General features: G+C 40.4%; 1 protein-coding gene across 1 annotated transcript in view; it reads right to left on the reverse strand.

The window, feature by feature from the left end:
- The window catches only part of itpk1b (inositol-tetrakisphosphate 1-kinase b), a 39,104-nt gene that overhangs the window by 18,283 nt on the left and 4,658 nt on the right, over nucleotides 1–16,163 (reverse strand). Inside the window, exons 3-4 of the mRNA XM_050061259.1 lie at nucleotides 14,970–14,994; nucleotides 3,751–3,876 (exon numbers count right to left, since the gene is read on the reverse strand). Of these exons, the coding sequence (XP_049917216.1) occupies nucleotides 3,751–3,876; nucleotides 14,970–14,994 (151 nt within the window). The remainder of the gene's footprint in view (nucleotides 1–3,750; nucleotides 3,877–14,969; nucleotides 14,995–16,163) is intronic.

The following is a 16,163-nucleotide window of genomic DNA, read 5'->3' on the forward strand; positions in this document are numbered from 1 at the left end:
AAGATAAAAAAAAAAATCCACAAGTCTAAATAAATATCAATAACTGCTTATAAATGCAAATTTGCTTTCCAAATGTAACCATTAGATTGCTGACACGGCCAAAGACGCTAATAAAAGATTCAAAGGTCAGCAAACTAATAGTTCCTCAAACCAGCCTCCTACACAGATTACTATAATGATCTACAGCTCCAAAATCATGCTAATAATATTTGTCCCAGGTCCGCTGTGCACACGGCTCACACCTCAGGCCACTGAATCACCCGAGCACATCACGGCCTGACATTTTGTTTTAAATAAAGAGGTATTTTAGAGAGGAAGGCTTTTTCCCTCCACCACACAAAAGGTTATTTATGATCACAGATGTGTCATGGTAGAAATGCGCCAGTGCTTATATCTCAAGTAAATGTAATCACACATGACAACTGTGTTCAGGTAAATAGCCAGAACTGAAGAGGCACAGACAGGACTGAGCCGCAACGCTGAGCTGTTGACTTACCAGCTAATTCTCGATCCAACCTTCATCTCCAGTCACAAGCTTCGTACCAGGAGTGAACTGTTGGACTAAAACCACTGTTTCTCTGCACCGAGAAAAGCCTGCCCCAACAGTTGGGTACTTGGTATTAATGCTTAGAGGGAGCCATCCTTTCGAGGTGCAATGTTCACAACAGGCTGGAGACCCTTAGTTAGGATCAGGACACACTGGGTCCTTGAGGATCCCGTTTACAGGCATAGCTGCGAAGAAAGGAGGTCTATGCTACCCTGTAATTAGTGAGCTGTTTGAGAAAATTGTTGGAATAACAGAGATTTAGAGGTCAAATAAGAGAGCACTGTCAATGAACAACAAATGTTCAGCCTTTTCAATTTAGAAATGACTAAAATGATTAATCTATTATCAAAATGTTTTATCAAATAACTGTAACAGCATGTCTTTGTTTCTGTGTGTCTCCATGTGTGCTTGCGTTAGGTGAGGCTCCAGGGATAATGCTTCTCTGTGGGCTGATGTGGAAGTTAGCGTTGCCCTGGTTCCCTCATCAAAAACCCTATGGGATTTGGGGTTATTGCAGAAAATAAGCTCTATGATACGTATGCAATTTGCTCAGCAAGATAATCTTCACAATTCAACTTCAATTTGATGATCTTTGAAGCCTAAATGCAATCGGCAGAAGTGAAAAGCTAATGTTTGGCCATACATAAACCACACTGCAGTCACGTGACTTAACGTTGCCCCCCCCATTAATGCTGTAAAGCTGTGTTGGCTCGTACTCGTCGCATTAACACGTCAAGGTTGGAGGCAGTTAGGGTTAGAGCAAAGAGGTTCATGAGTCTTGGATCTTCATCAGGCCAAAATGGCTGTCCCTGTACATATCCATGTATGTGTTTTTCTAGACCCTGACATACATATCTGTGAAAACAAAAATTTGTAAAATGGAACAGATGTGTTTTTTTCCTTTATTGGAATTTGATCTTGCTATATTTTAGGGAAGTGTTTTAGACCCAGCTTCTGTGCATATATTTGACATTTTTTGTGTTTTGCCTCTTACTTAATGGGATGGGATGATGCATTTTGATATATCACTTTATTAATTATGCTATATGTTTAACATTTTGTAGTATGGCCTGCATTTTTTTCCCTATGTACTTTTATCTATGTATTTTCTTGAAATGTTTATTGTCAATACCACTCCGAGTAGCTCAAAATGGTTAACCACACATGCCATCCTAGAGCTCATCAGCCTATTGGTGTGCATTGTGTATAAATGCAGTTGTAGTTTAAACGTTTCTAACATTTTGACCTGATGAAGAGCCAAGTAGGATTTGTGGCATGGAGTAAATGTGCAGGAGTTACCTCTTTCTTCAGTATGCGCTGTTTTTTTTTTTTTTTTAGCCTTGTACCTATGTGATGTGCAAATAATTATTCCTCCTAAAACTGGTCTAGCACTAGTCAATCATAACACAGGAGGGCAGGACTTGCCAAGAGATGCAGTGAGATCAACAACAATGCTGGGTAGAGGAGTAGCAATGCGTACCCAAATATGGTCATTCTGGCTGACAAACTTATCTAGAGCACTTTTGTGGCAAATGGTTCTTTACATAAAAAAAAAAAAATTGGTGTGTGCATTTGTTACAAAATGTCTAGAGCACCACTAAAGTGTGCAAATGCAGCCATGTGTTGATATATTGACCAGGTTCTGCTGTATAAGTGATTGCTCCACACCAACTTCCTGTTTGTCTTTCCTAATTGAGCAGTCAGGAACACGCTGACAGAACTGCATGACGTTGATCATGATTACAGATCCTCTGAGTCATTCAGAGATAGACAGAGTCACAGTGAGAGCTGGTGGAACAAAATTAATTTTCGCACCATCTATAACACTGCTGGATTACTGTACACACACGCACGCACATACACACACGCCAGTTTTTTGAAGTGTGTTCACGGTGCCACATTTGGAGCTGTGACCTGCTGTCCATGTGAGATTTCTCTCACTTCAGGAAGAACAAGAGAAACTCTTTAAGAACTTTCACTTGAAGCATTTATGAGTCACCATATGCTCCAATATAGCTGCTGATGTCCTTTATGCTCCTGGAGCTAAGTCAAGGCTCTTTGCTTGATGCCTTGAACTGGAGCGTATATATGTAAACATAAAATCCTGACGTCCATAAAAGTTTATTGACTGAAGTAGAGCTGCTGTGCTACTTTACATTTCTTTCTTCATTTCAACTGTATCTGAACGCTTAGCTAATGTCCCGTATCATGCCTGCTGACAGTGGCTGGGCCTTATGATCAACAGATCATGTAAATGTTATGTGTGATATTAAGGGTGCATATCATTTGAAATGTTTGTTATAATACATATATGTAACATGTTTAGTTACAAAATTTTCTTTTTCATTTAACAAAAAGCCAAAGTTCATTGACATTAAATGTTGTCGAAACACAAGCAGACATACAAGAGATCTGTCTAAATTTAAAATGTAGGAAAATATCATTTAAAGACATACTATGCAAAAAGTAATACAGAAGAAATCCCTCTCTGCCCTCTGCCTGTAATTTCCTATTTTCTTTTTATTTTTTGTGTTCAGGATGTTTATAGGTGTGTGCCCCCATAGCGCTCAGGTGAGGATGGGGCTTTAAAAAAAGGTAGGTGCCTGACCATAAGCAGCAGGCATGCAAGATTGACAGCACTGAAAAAATAAAATAAAAATAAATAAATAAATAAAAACAAATTAAAAAATAAGAACAAATAAAATAAAATAAAATAAAACAAAGCAAGTCAAAATGCTAAATGAGAGTGAATCCGGTGTTGGCTTTTACCCTCACCGACAATCCTTCATAGTAAACCTTTAAATCAGGAACTGCCTGGTCAAAGACTACGCAAGTAATTTCACAAACCTGACCAGACACTGCATGCCAGCTTTCACTACTTCACAGTTTTAGATACTTTGTACTTCAGCCACATGTTGGCCAGTGACAAACAAGTATTGATGTTCGATACCACATGCAGTATTATTTTGAAACTCTTTTAAAGACATTTTTTATACATTCCCATATCTATTTGTTTAAACTGTGTAATTACATAAATGTTTGGGCGAGTTGCACATTATTTTCAAATTGTTTACGACCCACAAGTTTTTACTAAACAGGAAGTTACCAATTTAATCTGCCCCACTTCTGCAGACCTCTGTACTTGTGTTCTTCACATCACTTATAAATGCTCCGGTGAAACGAGGGGAGACAAAAACACATACCTGTACTCTTTGCACCAGCAGCACAGCCTGTGAATCATTCTGGTCAGCCTCCAGGATGAGGTCAGTCAGTTTGTGGATGATGACGTCCAGAGGACCCTGCTCCTCCAGAGGCTGGCTGAGGTCCAGCTAAGGAAAGAAGGACAGACATGGGTCAAGGGTCATGGTGCAAACACACTCCTACACTCAGGTATTCATTTATCACATTTAGAAATGGTTTACCAAAGAAATCATTTATAAAAAAAATTGCATTTTTAAATCTGTAGTGATACATTATTGTAATATTTGTTTGATTTATTAACAATTAAATTAAAAGAAACTATGACACTGTTGCCTCTATCTCTTATGTCTCAGACAGGTGAGGGGGAGAACAGTAGCGCTAACAGTATTCTTTACACAAAATCAAAAGCATGTTCACAGAGGCAGAACGGCAGGTTTTTAACCTAAAGAAAAAAATCTATTAAATCTCCACAGTTTGTTCAGGCCTCAAGTCAGAACTTGCCAAAATTCCCCCTCCTTCAAGTACCGTTGCCTGCGGTTGGTTGACAAACTTATGCAATTTCCATTTTAATGCGTTTCCCTTTTACCTCCCTTCCCTTGTTACAAAGCATTCACCTTATTTGCATGTTGGAAAAATGCAAGAGGAAAGTGTGTATGTATCGGCATGCTTTATTAAAGGCATACATGCACCAGTGCACTGGCCAGGCAGCTTAGGTAGGAGGCAATACAAGTGATGAAGTCTAGGACGTATAGGAATTACTGTAATATATGTATGAGACTGAAGCTGCACCTGACTGGCTGCAGAATTCACCAAAACTAAAACTGACTACAAGCTAATTTAAGCTATTTTTTAGTGTGACAGATAGCTTTTATTTTTAAGAAAGAAACCACTAATTTGGGAAAATCATCAATCTGCCATTGCCCTCCTCATTTATACTCCCAATCTGTCGATAGTAAAAGAGTAATCTCTCCCCCCATCTCATAGCTCTGCTCTAGGAAACAAACATATTTTGTTTTCTGCCTCGTTGGTTATAAAGCAGCGTTGGGGACTGACTCTAAATCTTCTTCTCCCTCTTTTATTTATAGCTCTAACTTTGGTGCAGCCAGAGTTTATGTTGTATTTGTTTTGAATTACACCATCAGCATTTATTTCTGGCGTCATCTATTTTACTATGAGTTACAAACTTTCTCTCCCTCTGGCCAGACCTCCAGTCTCGCTGAGCATATTCGACAGTCTCTGAGAAAACGCCAAATTAGCACTCGTTTGAAGTTTACCGCAGACGAAAGACTGAGTGCACTGGCCAAGTAGTTCACAAGTAGTCAAAGCAGCTCTCCGAGTAAGATAAGACTTATGTAGGTCAGCGCTTACACACGCACACACACATACAAGTAATAACAGTACATGAGATGGAGAGATGCTAGACTTTAGCGAGTCCTCTGCTGACGTAATTGCAAAGTCCAATTCACAGAAGGCCTATATTGTGGCTGAAAGTGTCCAGTTTGTTGGACAAAGGAAGTCAAGTTGTGTGTGAGAGACAACTTTTAAAGTCAGAAAACGCGAGGGTGCTTGGAGTTGTGACTGCTTTTTCTGTCGCTACATAAGGGACCTTCTGAATTTAGGAGGCAGGGTTGTGTGAAAGGACAAACAGACAGTCAGAGAGACAGATAAAGCAGCCTTCAACACGTGGCAAGGCATAATATTACTGAAAAACAGCCATGAGGTTTTTTACTTTGAGACAAATTCATCATCACATATCTCTGGCTTAGGCTCTGTGTTTTCTAACAGCAGTAATACAACTGTGGCTGTCTTGATTTATTAGGCAAACACTGTGACAAATAATCTAACAGCACATCATGAATTCTTGAATGTGTAAAGTGAAATTACAGGACTAACAGACAACTGAAGCCAGAACAAACACATTAACACTGCACTGACAAGACTGTGTCAAAGAGAGCGTATTGTGTTGGTTGTAGCGCTGCGGTTGCGTAAAGCAGTCATACACTAACCCATTAGCTAATCAGCACATGTGAATCACCTGATTGTTACAGACAAAAGACAACTCTGCAACACCTGTGCAAATAACTCAGAGCTGGGCAGGACCCCACTGTCCTTCCTGCTATCCAGACCGTACGCAAACTGAGAGCGAACACACCTTAATCACACTGGTGTGGATCAATGCAAGACCTGTAAAACTGTACAGAGTTTCAGTTGGTTCAGGGTTGGCCGCAGTATACCTGTCGGTTAAGCTAACATCTCCTGGTTAATAATTGTGAGAAATGTGATGGATGGATGACTGATTAGCGTACCCTTGGTCCTGCCCTGAAAAGTCAATTGCGCAGAGTGGTAAATCTGTTAAATATCAATTGATTTAGAGACCATGTTCTTCACACTGGGTGCAGCAGGAAGAACAAAAAGTCCAGTTGTATTAAGTAAGACTTTGTTTTGACAGAGGCGCGGCATGGAATATGGGCTTTTTCTTGTGTTAAGCAGGCACAACCTATACTACACATCACACAGTCTGTGCACAGCATGCTAACACGCAAAGAAATACCAGCACACACCCTGTAATGTTTCAGTCAGGCTGCATTTCCTTAAGAGCTCATTATGCTACATCAACACTGCATGTCTTTCCCTGTCCATCTTAACACTGCTGGATCTCATTCTCCTCCATTCCTCCTGCCTGTAGAAACACGCCCTTCAGCTCAAAAGCAATATGCCAACGCGAGCTACAAAAATGTATACAAAGCAGTGAGGCTGAAAGTGTCCTGGGAGTCTGGCCGGTTTGCTGAAATTTACACACAGACAACATTTTCAAATCGACTGCATGGAGGGCTGAGGTTAGGTGTGGGCAATATGGATAAAATCGTCTACCACAGTACATGTAATTTCGTATTTTTCTATATATCTAAAGTCAGACAAGTGCACAGTTATTCTTTAGCAGCAGACGTTACTGTAGAAGACAGTGGCTGATTAAGTATTTACACACTAGACCACTGTGGATAAGAAGTTATGATGCACTGTAGGACTCAAAAACCAGCTTCAGGAGGTGATATGCAAAGCTATGGTGGCAATACTTCATCTGAATCAACCAGTATAAATACATAAACTAAAATGGTAAAGCCCGGGTTTAAAGACAAACTCAAGCAGGGTCCAAAATTAAAACCTGCCAAGCTCCAAATAAGGGTCGATTTTTCATTTGGTAAATAAATCTCAGATGGCTATTAGCCATACAAAAATAGCTATGTAAAAGTTTTGTGTCATTAATGGGCATGCTGCTTTTGTCGTCAGTGTTGGAGATTGACACACAGACACAGACACAGACACAGACACAGACACAGACACACACACACCCAGATGTGTTTTTATGCGAGTCTAAACAGAACCGTGAAACGGACTTTCTCGAGCGCTCCTTGTTTTGTGGCACCAGAACATCAGCTACTTCGTTAAAGAAGAGGGTGATTACAGCGGAGATTGAGAAGTCTGATGAGGAGGTTTACGTTTATTAAAATGATATATCATCTACTAGGTTTACACAACCTTCAAATGTACTCTCATGTTTGATCCTTGGGTACATTTAATAACAAATACTTAAGTAGAATTTTGAGTCATGAGTTGTACTCAGGCTTGAAATTATTACCTTCAAATAACTTCACTTCAAATTATGTGCTGCCCTCTTCTTTAAAAGGTACACTTTACTGATTTACAACCAGGTGTGTGCCACTGTGGTGTGGGGAAAGTGTGCAGATGAACAGTTTTAAGGTGCCCAGCAGTGTTCAGGTGCCCCTGTGCCACTAGCTCCTAGTGCGGCCAGCACGAGGGGAAGCAAAACACTGTTCATCTGCACACACTCCCCACAATGCGGAAAAATCTGCAATCTATCCAATGTTCTGCCTTGTTATCTCAGTGAAAAGTACTGAAGGATTGTTTTCATCTCCCAGCCCCCTTGGCCAGTGAATCAAAAAGTTAGTTTAAGACACTGCTGCAGACGTTTTGGTGACTCAATTTCTCGGCAGTCGAGCTGGTTTATCAGGAATCATGTGGTAGACAGAAGTGTGACATATGGCAGATGAATAAAACACACAAACATGCTGCCATGACTTTAATAGCGCTGTTTGGCTGTCGTAAGTCAATACTAGTAAAATGTGTTGTCACCTGTGGATAAACTATCACTGGGTCTGCAACACTATGAGCAGCAGTTGTGACAGGAGTGGTGTGAGGTACGGCGTGCTGGTAAAAACCGGAGCAGGTCTTTTCTGACTGGTTAGCAGTGTCAGCATGCAGGGTAGAAGGGAATTAGTCTGTACTCCACTCCGCTGAGGCACGGCTTTTAATCTCTTGCTTACACAACACAGAGGGCCCATCCACAGCCTGGCCCCTCCACAAAAGCAGGACTCTACATCGCGGGGGTCAACACCCACTGGCAAAGACACATCGCAGAGGATGAAGCTCTCCTCTTGCCGTGCGTAGACAGGATGACCCCGCTTTAGAGCTCATCCAAAAACCCAGCGGTAAAGTCACTGATGTCCTGCTAAATGCTAAAAGCAGAAATGTCAGCTGACGTCTTTGCAAGTTCCTCTGGGACTGAGTGCGAGCGATGGGCCGTGGTGGTGACGGACAGCATAAAAAACACGCTGGATCCTGGAGGGAGAGTAGTTCAGGGCCAATGTATTTTCAGCTTTGATGTAGCTCCATGGTGGGCCCGAGCTTAACCCCAGGGAAATCTAAAAATGGTGAGTTTCAACAAACAGCGGGGACAAAGCTCATATGTGTACCTCCGTTTTCAAAAATAACTGTGCACAAATACAGTGCACACAAACTTTATCAACCATTGTTTTGCAGCAGTTATTTGTCTCTGTGCCTGGTGAGGTTTTGCCATGGAGCCGCTTCATCCTTTAGATCTCTCTTTCTAGTTGCCCTCAGCTGGATCTAATCTCACCTGGCTTTTGCTTTGTTGTCAGACTAGCCCAGAGTGCAGACAGACGTGATGAATGATTTATTTAGTATGGCGTGCAGCACTCGACACCTCTGTGTAAGAGAAACATATGTGTCTGTTGGCCGCACCTCGCATGAAGTAGAAGACTAACATGAGAGAGGATCAACATGACCGTCAATCTCCAGCCAAAAACCATATGGAGGGTCAAACTGGGAGCTCATTAGGCTAATAGCCATCTCCTCAGGATCCCTGGAGTCACCACGGATGACTGTTGAGCACTGGAAGCTAATGAGGCAACTGCCTTTTTATCAATTAATTCACTTTGTTGAGTACAATATTAAATTTAACCACTAATAAATGTGCTTGACTAAAGTGACTCAGCAGAAGAAGAGAGACTTCAGACAAGCCCTACTAAGAATGGCTAAGGAGTCTTGATCCATCATGTTGGTCAAACTGATGATTATCTCATCCATCATCATCTCCATGCTGAATTCAAATCACCAAACAACCTTCATACTAATTGCAAATAATGGCCACCAATCAGTATTCTTTGGATGGTGTTCCACTGGTGGACCAATTAATACCACCTAAAGACAATATCTTGTTTGTCAGGCTCCAGAGGATCAATATGTGGGTGAGATACAGTAGCATGCTGGAAATTAACTTTAAATTCCTAGGCACTTACCATATAATAAAAACAGTAACTCAATAACTTTCTATGGACAGCCCACTCAAACGATGGCCATTTGCTGTGATGGGTTCTCTCCCAGAGAGCGAATATTGGCTTTCTCAAGGCCGAGCCTGGTGAGTTAATCTCATCAGCTCTGTGATACAGACAAGCTAATGTACAGAGCGCTGGGTGGATGGCTCTCATGAGCTCAGGGCTATGGGGTCAGTATTGATGAGCTGCTACAAAATCGCTTGGATGAGGGCGAGAAAGCATGGGGCGGGATGAAAAGTAGAGACAAGGTGAGCGCGATAATGGGCTACTTAAAAAAAGAGCTGGAGTGGAAAGATGCCGGAGGCTAAAGGGGCAATCATGTAAACTCATTCAAAAGAACAATCTGTTCTTTTTCAGTTCTGTCAGTCTTGGTGGGTATACATGTGGCTTTCCCACACTAGAAATGGAAATATAAAATGAGGTCCCTGGGGCTGCCAGATTTAGAAAAGATCACACAGGGTGACGTCATAATCACTTACAACCCACTGGAGGATCAAGCCTCTTGTGGCAAATACCATACATCAGTGGGGAAGGGCAATGTAACATATGTATATATCATTTTGACCTCTTTGTAAAATTTTTAATTAAGTAGATTTTAGAGATTTATTTAACTGCTAGAAACATGGTGTCTTCATAAAACTAGGTTGTCTATGCAGTAAAAGACACAAATACTTTTGAAATTGGTGCTATATGACCAGAGAGAACAGAGGAAAGGGCTGTGGCATTCTCTTTTGCTGAAAAAGTAGAAAACCTACAACTACCACAATGCACTGCACCACACCAGACCAATAAACTCTCCTGCTGGTATGTAACATAATGCAAGTTACTCATCCCGAAAACAATATGGCGGCTGAATAGTAACAAACAATCTTGTATGAAAGTAAGCTTAAATGTGTTTCTAAAATCATTTAAGGAGAAAAGTAGACAGCACAGTAACAGAATCTTGAATTATATTTCATCAGCACTGCAAAGTCTTATCGCTTGATCTAAGTTTTTACAGCCTTCATTTCTCACAATACGGGCAACAGTATTGCGGCCACTTCCTATTCACAAACTAGGGTTTCCCCCTAAAAGTTGGAGATTCATATCATCAGTCAGAGAACCTTCAGTCAACTGAGACTGCTTCAAGTCGAGCAGATATTTTTTTTTTTTTGCCAGTCAGTGTGCAGTGGAGACTATTTCTGAGAACTTTTATGTCCACAGCAGCCTGTATCGAAGAGCGCTCACTCTGCAGCAAAATCTAGGGACCAAAAAGTTCTCCCTAGATTTTGCTGCAGAGTGAGCGCTCTTCGATACAGGCTGCTGTGGACATGGAGGAAGCTGCACCAAGGAAGAGAGGCTTAGTCCTCTAAGGCTCTGAGATGATGTTATCTTCTGTCTTCTGCTTAGAAGCGGTGAATTCACAGCTCACAGCAACTTAATACGATACAGTCTCTGGCTTGAGTTTGAAATCTAGTATCTGCAAAAAATGTTGCACATTTCTGATTCATCTTTAGCGCAGTTAGCTTGTTTACTATATTTCGTGAATGTTGCCATCACACTGAATGCTGAAATCCTGTTCAAACTCTCCAACTTCATATGGAAAAAAAAAGGAATCAATTGTCGAATATTCGTATTGAACAGCCATATCTGATTTGACTGACATACGTCCGAGTCAGGTACAGCCCTACAATGCAGGAACAGAATCTTGGTATATATTCAATCAGCTCTGCCTCATTGTACAATTTGATTGGAGTTTGAGAGAGAGAGAAGGCATCTCTTTCTCTCTATTTGCTTCTAAAATTTTTGTGTCTGTGGTGGGGGGCATAAGAAAATGCAGAAGAACAATCTGTAGTTTGAGCAACAGCCCTAGAGTGAGCAAAAATCTGGATTTGAGCAGAAAGATGAGCCGGTTAGAACTGGTAAAATGGAGGGAAGTTTACCACAGCTCATTTAAACACACTACCCATGTTGTTATTGTTGTTACCAATAACTATTTTCATTATGGATTGATCTGACAAGAAAACCATGGAAATGCTCAACACAATATCCCGAAAACCCAAGGTGACACCTTCACGCATCTGGTTTATTTCAACAAGCAATCCAAAACAAACAGATTCTGCCGATCAACTAATTGTTTCAGCTCTAGTACACAGCCATTAGTCCAACACATCTGTTTTTACAGACAACAAATGCGTGACTTAGCTTGTAATGAGGCTGTCAACAACATGAACTGATGGTTTATTCTGCCAGAAAAAGCCTCGACTTAACTCATCCTTGGATATCCAAGGTTGAGTTGTTATGGTCAGGATCAGTTTGTCTGTCAGATCACAGGGACAAGGTTAGGTGATTCAATTGGCTGTAAGAGATAAATCTGCAGCTATTTTCTACACCAGCCTTCTAGAGAAGGTTCAACTGACTTGATATCCACATGACAGCAACACTCCGCCCACCCTTAAAGCTAAAACAACAAAAACAACCACAAATGCATGAAACACAAACAAAGCTCGAGCTGAACACCTAATCTGCAAGGAAACACAATTTTGATTTTGAAGTAACAGCAGTGCGAGACGGTAAAGCGGTAAAGATGTTCCATTACCGTACCACCACTTCCTTTCACACGATATCCCTTTATTACCATCTCGCCTAATTGCTCTCGTTATCTGTGTCTCTAGCAAAACATTGCTCTTCTTCAATAAGATTAATTCATTCATTTACTGTAATGTCTTAATGTGTATATTTGTTTTTGGCTTCAGTGAGTTTGGGCTCAAATTGATTACAGGACAACACAAGACAAGAGAAAATATACTGAATAGCATGGTTCCAAATGCATCATCTGAAATTAGAAACGGCATCATTCAGTCAACAGTCTAAGGGAAAGTCTGAGGGTTGCTGGCCTCAGAATTTACTAGTGCAATAGGAGAAGACAGCTTTGTGCACAGACTTGTATAACAAGGCCAAAGCATTACAACGGCTACCATTATCTTCGCTCTGATGCAGCCATGACAGTACAGGCACTGACTGGCATTGGGTGCATCTCTGGCGACACAGTCACCGGTGTAAATTGAAAAATACCTCTGGTGGTCTGAGTAAACTGAGCTTTCTAAGTTGGCAGCGACAGCAAAGCTAAAAATAAGGAGTGTTTATGCTGATTTGTAAATTGGGGAAAAAACTTCAACAGGTAGTCCTGGAAAAGAGTTCTGGGGAAGGCCAGGGGGCTGAGCGAGTCCCTGGGTACCCCGAGCTGAGGGTTTGTGAGGACCTACTCTCCCAGGAGTGACTGAATGCACAGTGGGAAACAAAGCCCCTGCTTACTTTGGGACTATTCCCAGGACAAGGCTCTTTCTGGGTGTGCTTATATCGTTAGCACAGCGAGAGGAAAAAAATAACCTCAAAGCATAAGGGGGAAAAGGCTCCCCCCAGACAAGAAGACAAGAGACGGCATTAAAAGAGAAAACCAGAGTAAGACACTGAGAGAAAAGGCTGGATGATTTCCTCTTCAATTGCTGAAAGCACTTTAACTGACGAGTACTTGTCAACACTGAGCTCCCAGGACTTAGTAACAATTGTTACTATGCTGCTGTATGTGCTGTGTTTACTAAGTCAATGCACTGTACTGTGTCCAATATCCATTAACGACAGCAGTCTTTACTACCCTGGGGAACATATGTAGCTGAACATAACTCAGCACCCCTCTTTTATTTGAGCTAAGTAATTACTGGAGATGGGCCATTATGTCTTTTGGTATGTCCACATTAAACAGAATACCTTAAAGTGAATATAATTAGCAATCTGTTAGGAGCTGTAGCTGCTCACATTTAGGCAGTTTTATATTATAAAATGGCCAATTATTGGCCAAGTGCAATATCCAAACTCCAAGAGCTGCAATTTTTTGATAACAGTAAAACATGTCACAAGATACCACTATAAATGAAGCACTGGGGTGCTACAGAGATGCCCTGGCCTACAACTTATATTCCAGATGTTAAGGAACATACTTGTTTGGTACAGACCCCAGCAAGTTTGTACAGTGAAAATGAAATGAAAAAAATTCCATCCCCACTAAAATCACAACAATATCACAGTATCTGTCAATTTTTTGCACATCACATAGCCCTACTTTTGGTGTACGTGACTGATGTCAGATACTATGTTGACCTCTACAAATACTACCAAGCTTTAAAAAGTTTTAACCACACACACCTGCACCCCAACACTTTCACAGAATAAGTAACCACTGCCCCAATTAGATTTCACTGACATTCAACAGAGTTTACAGAGTGAAGGCCATATTCTGCTGACATGAATTGCATCACAGCTCAACGATGGACATGACCTGGCTTGGTGGACCCTCCCTGATGATGCTCACAGACTGAAAATAGCAAGAATGTGAAGCAACTACACAGGTATGTAGAAGGTAACAACTCACAGTCGTTTACAATGGACATCTGACACAAGTATGTGGAGTAGTGAATGGTTTGGTGTCAACTCAGCACTGACTCAGAATAAATACTTTCTCAACAAGGATAGCCTATCCACCTAATTCCTGAGGGGAATTCTGTAGAAATGATTATGGGCGCAGCTTCCAGTGAGATAGCAGAAGTAGCAGTAAGCTAGTTAGTCCCATAGACTCTCTGTGGTTAGTTAGCATATGAGAAATAAAACCACAAGAGTTCCATGAGACAGAGCGAAAATGTATTAAATCAGAATGTGCAGAAGAGAATGACATCTAGACTGGTCCGTCACTCAATGTCAGTACATGATATCCCTGTCTTTCCCCGTCTGACTTCATTCTCAACCTACATTAGAATATTGCTCATTATAAAATAAACTCAGCAACATACCTTGAAATATGTATTTAGTCATTAGGGCTGAGTATGTGTTACTGATTTACCGTAATTCCTTTATATCATATAAAAACATGAACACCAAAAGTTATTTCTTCTACGACTACTCTATATTACTATTACTGAAGTCTGCTGCTAAATTCAGCTTCATGTTTCACTCAGAATAGTTTTTAATAAAGCAGAAGTTAAAAAAATGTGTAAACAGATTAGCTGGGAAACATCACATCTATTCATACATGGAGCTACAGTTAATACTGAATTATGTTAAATGTTTGCTGCATGTGTTAGTATCTCTTAATAAGTCATCAGAAATCATAAATCATCTTTAGAAGGAGCAGATGTTTAACTTACGCTAGCTCGGGCCATGTTAATAATATTTTAACGGAGCGAGGCAAGCTAATTGCTAGCGTGCTCGGTTGAAAAGGAAAAACAATGCGTTGAGATGGCTGTCAGAGGTGGCAGAGGTGTGATCACATAATTCCGTTTGAGCTATAACAGGTGGTGTGTTCCACGTTTTATTTCCCAGTTGCTCTTGGAAAGAAGAAAAGAGCACTGCAAACAAACTGTTACCATTGGAAAACGCCGGAAGTTGCACCCATAATTCATGCAAGGTATCATGGGGGTTAGGAATAATGTGGATAAGATTTCCCATCTAAAACAATGACTGTCTGCTCAATTTTGTATTGTTACAACAACAACAACAAAAAAAAAACAGTATGCGTCACAAGTTTGTCCACTTACCTGAACAACTTCTATTCCTCTTTTCCTGAAAAATAAGACAAAAATAAAAGTCATTAATCTGACCAAAACCAAACAGAAAGTTATCAGTCATAAACAGACACTGCAATGCATGGAAGTATCTAATTCCATAACATGCAAGACGTTATGTAAATGTGTGGGGGGTTTTTTATATTAAAAAAAAAAATAAGTAAATGTGTGTCAGGCACTATTGATGAGCTTCTCAGTGGATGAAAAGATCTGAACGAGCCCACAGAAAAGAAGAAATCCAACACAAGCTAAGTGATCCAACAAATATATTTTACTTGCATAGTGAAAGTGACAAGAACGCACAGTCCTGTTAATTACTGTTTGTTTCTTTCACTTTAATGTTATGAAATATAGCTAAGTAAAACCTGCTGTTGCATCAGTTGCTCTCACTGGATTTATTTCCTTTAAACTGTGAAGGTTCCTTTTATTCTTGACATAAACGTGATGACAAAACAGTTCCTCTTCATACGAGAGAGAAAACAGAAACTTGCCGAGGTCTTAAAACACTTTGCACAGATATGGACATGAGCTACTGACACATGAGCCTATCTGTGCATAGATGTCAAACAGAAACAAACAGTGAAAGTAAATTGTTCAGTGTAGTCGTCTGGTTATAGCAGGACAGCAGAGAAGAGCCACGGAGATTGTAAAAAAACAAACAAAAAAAAAAAATTCCCATCCCAGAGCAGAGGAATATTCCACTTTATAAATACTAGTCTTTGAATCAGAAATAGTTGCTTGGCAACCAGCAGACCACTATAAGAGTGGAGTTGTTGGTGGAGGTGACTATCATAACTAAACCAGGGCTGCACAATGTATTGTTTAAAAAAAAAAAAAAAAAAAAAATCTTCATTGCAATGTCAACTTAGGTAATAAACACATTGCGAAAGACAGTGATGTTGCACTCAGGGATTTTTTGAGTTAGTTGAACGAGAGTATGGGTAGAAAACGTCACTATAAAATGTAACTTGTGTTTTATGCCTTTTGTGTTAAATTCAGTGTTCTTTTTGATCAATTAACTTTCAGTTTTTTAAATCTAGTAAACAATTTGTAGTATTTTAGCAGCATACTGAGAGCTGCAGTAAGGCAAAACTAAGTACACTTTAATATCTGTTTATGTATCCCAAGTAATATCGTTAACATGATATTCAACAATGGTATTATATT

This window comes from Epinephelus moara, chromosome 14 (genome assembly GCF_006386435.1).
Source record: "Epinephelus moara isolate mb chromosome 14, YSFRI_EMoa_1.0, whole genome shotgun sequence".
NCBI classification, from domain to species: Eukaryota; Metazoa; Chordata; class Actinopteri; order Perciformes; family Serranidae; genus Epinephelus; species Epinephelus moara.